General features: G+C 40.3%; 1 protein-coding gene across 1 annotated transcript in view; it reads left to right on the top strand.

Annotated features, from left to right (window-relative positions):
• The window catches only part of LOC118099464 (apolipoprotein B-100), a 14,558-nt gene extending 9,557 nt beyond the window's left edge, over positions 1-5,001 (top strand). Inside the window, 4 exon segments of the mRNA XM_047338196.1 lie at positions 7-3,375; positions 3,467-3,578; positions 3,746-3,932; positions 4,021-5,001. Of these exon segments, the coding sequence (XP_047194152.1) occupies positions 7-3,375; positions 3,467-3,578; positions 3,746-3,932; positions 4,021-5,001 (4,649 nt within the window).
• Positions 5,002-7,420: the final 2,419 nt, after the last annotated feature.

The following is a 7,420-nucleotide window of genomic DNA, read 5'->3' as shown; positions in this document are numbered from 1 at the left end:
CTTCCAAATTTATGCAAATCTTCGAGGATTCTATCAACTATTTAAAATCAACTGAGATTCAGGATGTAGTTATCCAGTTAAAAGACTACCTCCTTATTATTGAGGAGAACCTGAAGTCATTTGATTATAATGACTTTGTGGATTATGTCAATCAAATTATTGCCAAGTACACATCTCATGTGAACGATCTGCTCAGGTCTCTTGAAATCCCCCAGAAGCTTGAGGCAACTACAGATCTAGCCAATTTTGTCTTATCGTCTCTTAGAGGCTCCGTGGAACAACTGAGAGAAATTAATATTTCAGAAAGTGTGAAAGCTGTTCGAGATGTCATTGACCAGGTTGTTCTTGATAATCTGAAAGTTTTTGCAGAAGTTATAAAACAGAGAATTTCAAACCTGGATGTCAATGCTGAAATTGCTTCTTATCTGCAGTTGGCAAGTAAGAGTTATACTGACCTCCTAATCTTTGCCACTGAGACGTTCACCAATATGGTTGAGATCTTTAAGAGGCTGGCACCTGACCAAAAGATTGTCAGCGAGCTTTTGCAAATCATTGATGGGCTCATTACAGAACTGAAGAAAGCCCAGCTAAACATAGCATCCTTCAGAATTCCTCTCACTGATCTTGTCGTGCCTTCCAAGACATTCACCATGAGTGATCTTCACCAGTTTGAAATACCAACAGAGCTGAACATCCCAGAGTTCACCATCTTGGGGTTGCATACCGTGCAAGCGACAACCATCTCAATGAATGACATAAAACAGAGGCTCATTGCCTTGATCGATTTCATCCTGAATTTTGAGATGACAATGTTTGATGTTGATGCTTTAATTGGAGACCTGAATATGAACTACCTTCCTTCCATTCCTGAATATTCACTCCCTGTGATCACTTTACCCGAGTTCTCATTTCCTCTTCTGCCTGTTTTTCCGGCAGACAAACTTATCAAAACTCTCCAATTCCCGACAAGTAAGCTGCCATTAATTCCCAGTGACATCACAATTCCAGGCTTTGGTAAACTAAGTTTTGAGATTAAAGTGAATACCCCCATCTACTCCATTAGGAATGCTGCTGAGGTTCAAACCTCTCTTGACATAAATGAGACTCCTCAGCTTACAGCCTTTGCGACTTCCCAAGGGACATCACTCAGTCTTGAAATCCTTAACTTCAACCTGGATTCCACTGCTCGCATTGTTGTTCCCAAGGATCAGCTGATTGCTGCTGAGACCCTTAAATTCACTCATGCTTTTCTTGCAGTGGACCATCATGCATCTGTAACATTTTCTGACTCCTCAGCCCAGGCGTCAGCCAAAACCACAGTAAAGGCCACAACAGCACATTACAATGCTGAGCTTTTAAATGAAGCTTACTTAGCCACCAAGGGTGGTTTATCAGCCAGTACTGACACATCCTATAAACATGTTCTCAGCCTCCCTCTCATCGACCTCACGAGTGAGACATCTGTTACACAAAAATGTGTGGCCCGTCAGGAAGGCACATCAGTGACAATAACTGTTGGAAACCAGGGCACTACCACCTTGAACTCTCACGACAACACTCATAAGAGTGACGTGGAAGTCACAATCAATCCAAGTACGTTCATGCTCACCTTAAGTAGTGACACAGATACATTCCTTCTGAAGATGAAACAGACCATGAATGTTGACTTTCTCATATTCAGCTATTTCAAGTCTGATTTTCGTTCTGAAGTAGAAGGCTCCACGATAAAAAACAGCATTTTGGTGGGATCAGTAAATGCCAATCTTCATGACATGAAACTTGAACTGAAGGCTACTCAGACTACAGATCTAACTGGTTTTGTCAGTGGATCCTTCAACAATGTGATTGATGTTGTTGTTGGTACCAGGGAGGTTGTGTTTATCTTTCAGAATAACGGAAACACGCAGCTCAGTTTAAATGATGCACTTACTGCCAAGATCGATCTGCAGAATGATTACTCAGCAACCTTCAGGCCTGACAAACAACATATGAACACTGTGGCTCTGGCCCGTCTTAATCAGCACAAATTATTCTGGAACTTCTCTATGGAGAACAATGAGAGGGAGTTTGTCGTTCTTACTGCTGTAAAAGGGGAAGCAGACATTGCTTTTCTGACTAAGCCCCTCAGTATTCCTGAGATTGATATTCCATTTGTTGACTTCCATACCCCAGCGATTAGCGATCTTGACTTGTATGAACAAACTGGACTGAAAAACATTCTAACTACCACTGAGCAGACTATTGATTTCAACGCCAAGATTGTTTACCAAAGAAGCCAAGTAGGCCCCTTGGTCGATATGATGGGTCTAATCTACATTCCCTCAGTGGGTAACTTGATCACAGAACTGTCCTTCAAGTCTGACATTATCAATCTGAATGCCAATGCTGGATTTTATGCTGACGATGACTTTGTCTTCCGTCTGGGAGCTACCACAGTCTCTGAGTTTGAGGTTCTAAAAGCCAAACTTGATGGCACCACCAGTCTGACCACCAAGACAGGACTCAAGTTGGCCAACTCCCTGTCCCTTGAACATCATCACATTGAAGGCACTCATGACAGCTCCATCACTGTGAGCACTGAAACTTTTGAACCTGCCGTCTCTGTGGCTACTATTGCAAAGATTTCCCTGCCCATTCTCCATCTGGAGGCAAACCAAAATCTGGTTGCAGACACCAAAACCAAAGCAAATGCTGTCTCCACCTTGAGGGTGAAGGCTGATTTCAACATCCCCACAATCAAGGCTGTTGGAAAGGCAGAGGTTGACCACAGTCTGAAGCTGGAAGGAGCTTTTGAGTACATCTCCATGGAGTCATCCACCAGAGCAAACATGGATGGAACAGTGCTTGAGGATATTCTACTTGTGGGAATCCTTGATAATGAGTTCAATCTGTACCTGAATAGTGATGGCCTTCGCTCCACCTCCAAGATTATTGCTGATGCCAAACTTAACTATGGCACCGACAAACTCTTTGGCCTGGATGTAAATGAAAATCTTGCCGTTGAAGCCTCCCTGAGCCGAGTGTATGCAGTGCTGAAGTATACTAGCAACAATGAGGCAAACCTGTTCAGTTTCAACACCAATGGGAAGCACGTTGCCCAGGCAACCATTGACTTTGCGCCAGGGTCTTCCTTGATTGCCGATATTGAGATCGATATCTCTCAGCCCAGCAGTCTGGGTGAGCTGACCATCTTTGAGAAAACTGTTGCTGAAGTAACAGCTGACAAGCAGAAGATCTCTACCAACACCAAGTTCATCAGCCCCTTGTACAGCACAAACCTGGCAGCAGAAGTCGAGGGCAATGCTCCTGTCTTCAAAATCACCTTTAAGTCCTCTGCCACCTCTGTGATTGTCTTCTTGGAATACGACCTGGATTGTAAGTTCCTTTTCATTGAATAAACTACATTTAGGCATCATTCGAAAAATTATTGTTACAAGGTTTAACTTAAATAATTGTTCTTCAACAGCTTCCATTACCTTAACCTTTGAAAATGCTGGCCTAATTCTGAATGGAAAGTGTGTTTTCATCCATACCGACCTGACAGTGAACCTTCAAAATGGTTTTTCCCAGACACTGAGGTAATTGTTTAAACAAACATTTTGTGTATATACATTCTTTTTACCATTGTAATTTATCTACTTCCTCTAGCTCATGCATATTTTTTTTACAAATATTCAAAGAAAAATTATGTCCAAGGCAAGTATGATGAAAGAGAGAAGTGACACATTCCTGTTTGTCTCTGCAGTGACTCCCATTTCATACTGGATGTGGACATTACCAGCGCTGCCTTCACTGATGTGAACTTGCGCTTTGCTGTTCTCAAAGATGGGACCAGTGCCACAATTTCTATTCCATCTACAGGCCTCTTGGGTCTTATGTTCCATGGCAGAGTCCCGTCCCAGATGAATGCCAGGTTTTATGGTCGCTATGCTGTAAGGATCTGATATTGCTTTCATCTATTTGCATTGAGACAAATACACGTTGATTTTACATCTGTTTTTGTTTTCTTGTGTTAAACAGTCTGATCCTGGGAACGACGTTGAACTTCTCACCATCAGAGCTTCAATCAAGGATGCTGAAAAAATGAATCTTAAGCTGTCCCTCAACATGGATGCCCCAGACATTATGCTGAGGGGTCTGCAGGAAAAACTTCCCGCCATCACTTCTTGTTTGTCTAACTTTGCTGAGAAATACCAGCTGTTCAGTCATGCTGCTCAGTTGAAGAATAATATTATTTACTACACTGAGGAAGCCCACAACATTGCAAGCCACACCCCACATATGAGCCAGGTGTCTATTCTCTTTAGGAACACTGTTGCTCAGTACCAGAAGACCATACAGATGTTCTTGGACGCAACCATCAGGTTCTTGAGAGAGACCCGAGTCAAACTGCCTGGGTCGGACAGGGTAACCACTGTCATTGAAGTGCTCAACAACCTGAATGACAAAATTACTTCTATGCTAGAGAGGGCGATGCACCGTGTTGCTGTTAATGCAGAATACGCTTCTGATGTCATGATTGGCATGGTCAGTAAAATTCAGGTCACTATGCCCGTTCGGGATGTCATGGCTGGAGCCAAAATACTTGAGCAGATGAGGGACAGAATGAAGACGATGTCTAATCCTATTCTGGATCTTTTGAAGCACCTACAGAATGTAGACATTGTCCTGGAAAAACTGGGAGACACCCTAAAAGATGTTGTGGTCAAAGCTCAGGACTTTGTTGACAACAGCCTAACGTCGGACGGCCTTGATTCCATTGCTGTCTACATTAATGCTCTCTATGAGAAATACGTGACATTAATGAAAACTATCACCCAGTACGCGAACACAGCTGTGAACACCGAGTCTATAAAAAGCATGGTTGATTACTTTCTGGATATTTTAATATCTGAAGTGAATCAGTTTAAATCCACTGTTACTGATTATCTTCAGGATGCTCCCGCTCAGTACAAGATGTACGTAAAAGTTAAGGGTTCAAGGCTTATGATTAATCTTTGATTCCACTCTGGCTAAATGTTTGAAATGCTACTCCAGATTATCTAAACGTACAGGTGGACGTGGTGAAAATGTATTCAACTTTATTTAAAACGTAAATGCAAACAGTTCTAGAAATAATGTCTTGTTCCGTTTTGTTTGAAAATAGAATGATCGTACAATAATGGTATTACACGTGACAGCAGCACATAACAACCTGTTATGTCTAGCATGTCAAATTGTTCTATGTTTATTTAAATGATTGTGTTGAATAAAATCTATGAACTCAAAAGTCATGCACAGCTGTCTTTCATTTCCCCCCAAGGACACTAATGTATGTGTCTCTGGAACCAATTTCTAGATTTCTGAATGCACAGTTACTGCAGGTTAAACAATTTTTCCAGGTCAGAATGAAAACCATACAAAATAACAGAACAATAAAAATAAAATTGGGTGGGTGCATAACTGTATGTTATAACCCAGACAAGATTTTATATATCATTGATTCATTTATGAGTAAAGGAGAGAGATTGTACACACATCACAGCATCTTAGAAGTAATGAAACTCAATTATACTTTAAAATATATACGATAAAACCTCAGTCTTGAGTTTCAGCTTTTATTTTTTTCAGCTTCTATGCTTGTAATTCTAAGTTCAGAATGCTAAGCAGAATATACTGCATGAGGTGATATTAATGTACATGCTGTATTCAGTTACTCCTTATTTTTCTTATTTATGTTTTATTGGGTTTTCATTTAGGGAGCACATACAAGAAAACAAAGTAACTCCTCATTAACTGATGTCAATTAAAAATAAATTTAAACTGTGGTCAAAGGGATCATTTGAGAAAATGTATGACCACTTGGCCTGAATCTACATTTGCACAGTTGCTCTCAGTGGATATCAGCTACATGAAGAAGCACATGGACAAACAAGTGTAATGTCCTCCAGCAACCAGAGGGGGTCACAAGAACATCTGCCTTGAAAACTATTATGCTGCTGATAAATTTCATTTTCCCCAGAGTGAACATGTTCAACTAAAAATAGACAGGAATTTGTATTAATAGATTTAGCTCTGCATACTATATAACTGGACTGTTCCAGAGTCTATGGTACTTACAAAAACAATGTATTCCAGATTAATTTAATGGGTAAAATGTAATTTAAACAAGAAACTCAAAATGAGCTTGATACTAATAGTTTAAACTAACTGGATCTCTGGTACATTCAGCTGATGCTCTTGTTGTTTGTGCTGAACTATTGTCCCACGAGCATCTGTTGTCTGAAGATTGCAGCAAGTTATTAATTCCTTCCACACGGTCCAGATGAAAATGAAAACAAGACTTGCATAGACTTGTGTTGAGCTGAAACTCCGGATTGAGCCTGAAACCTTTGACCCATCCCTGTTTTTCTTTAACAGCCCTGGAACATGTTATCAAGCAGTTCCTGAAGATACCAGTAGATACCAGCTGCATGAGATGTAGGGCATTGTTTTCTGCCAGCTGCGCTCTGCACTAATACAATTAGTAGAGAATATGGATTAAAGATCCTGATTACACTCTATTCAGACAGTTTCCAGCTGTTTTATGCCCAAAAGTATTCGCAGAAAAAAAAAACGTGATATTACTTATGTCACCCAGCTCTTTTTTTTAAATGGCCGGCAATAAAAACAATCACTCCCAGCATGCATGATGAAAGCAAGCTACAGTATGTGGGTGCTTCACTTACTGATAACATGGCAACTCTTTCATGTGTCCAATGGTTTCACAGTGTGAACAAAAGTTTTTCTCTTTTTCCAATGCTAAGACAAGAACAAGTTTTCTCGAAATGTGCGACGGCTCGAATACACATTTCTTTAAATAGTCATGTAAGGATTTTTTTAGCACCATGATGAATTCACGGTGAGAACTGCTTTGTCAAAACACTGTGACAATAGTGTCCCTCACAATCGTCCTGCAATAACCTACCTCTGCAAAGTTAAAGGCATCTAGGACACTACACTGCTTAGATTACAGCTCTAATGTGGTTGTGTAACGGCCTTTAATGAAAGACCTATGGCAACATGTCATATTAGTAAAAGCACGGGTCTAATGAATGACATTAGTAATGGTTGCATTCAATTTATATGTCCCAGTGACCTGTTGTGGAGGATCGTTACTGTTATTAATGTCAAGTTGAATAAAATCTGTGGTGAAAAATGTCCTGTAGATAATTGTTGAATCTGATTACCACTAAAAAGTGACGATTCACCGCATTGTAATAATGGAAACTGTTCTGTGTGCAAATGTTGTGAAATAAAATTACACATTTATTGATTTTTGAAGTGAAAAGAAAGAAATTCAACCTCTGCAGCAATCAGGCATTACAAAAATATCAAATTATAGCTACTTTAATTTGTGTGAGTGTGGCAGAAAATGTTTGGCTTCCCTGACGTCAGTACT

This window comes from Hippoglossus stenolepis, chromosome 20 (assembly GCF_022539355.2).
Source record: "Hippoglossus stenolepis isolate QCI-W04-F060 chromosome 20, HSTE1.2, whole genome shotgun sequence".
Classification (NCBI taxonomy): Eukaryota; Metazoa; Chordata; class Actinopteri; order Pleuronectiformes; family Pleuronectidae; genus Hippoglossus; species Hippoglossus stenolepis.
The sequence above is the reverse complement of the archived record's forward strand: the minus strand, read 5'-3'. Positions and strand labels throughout refer to the sequence as shown.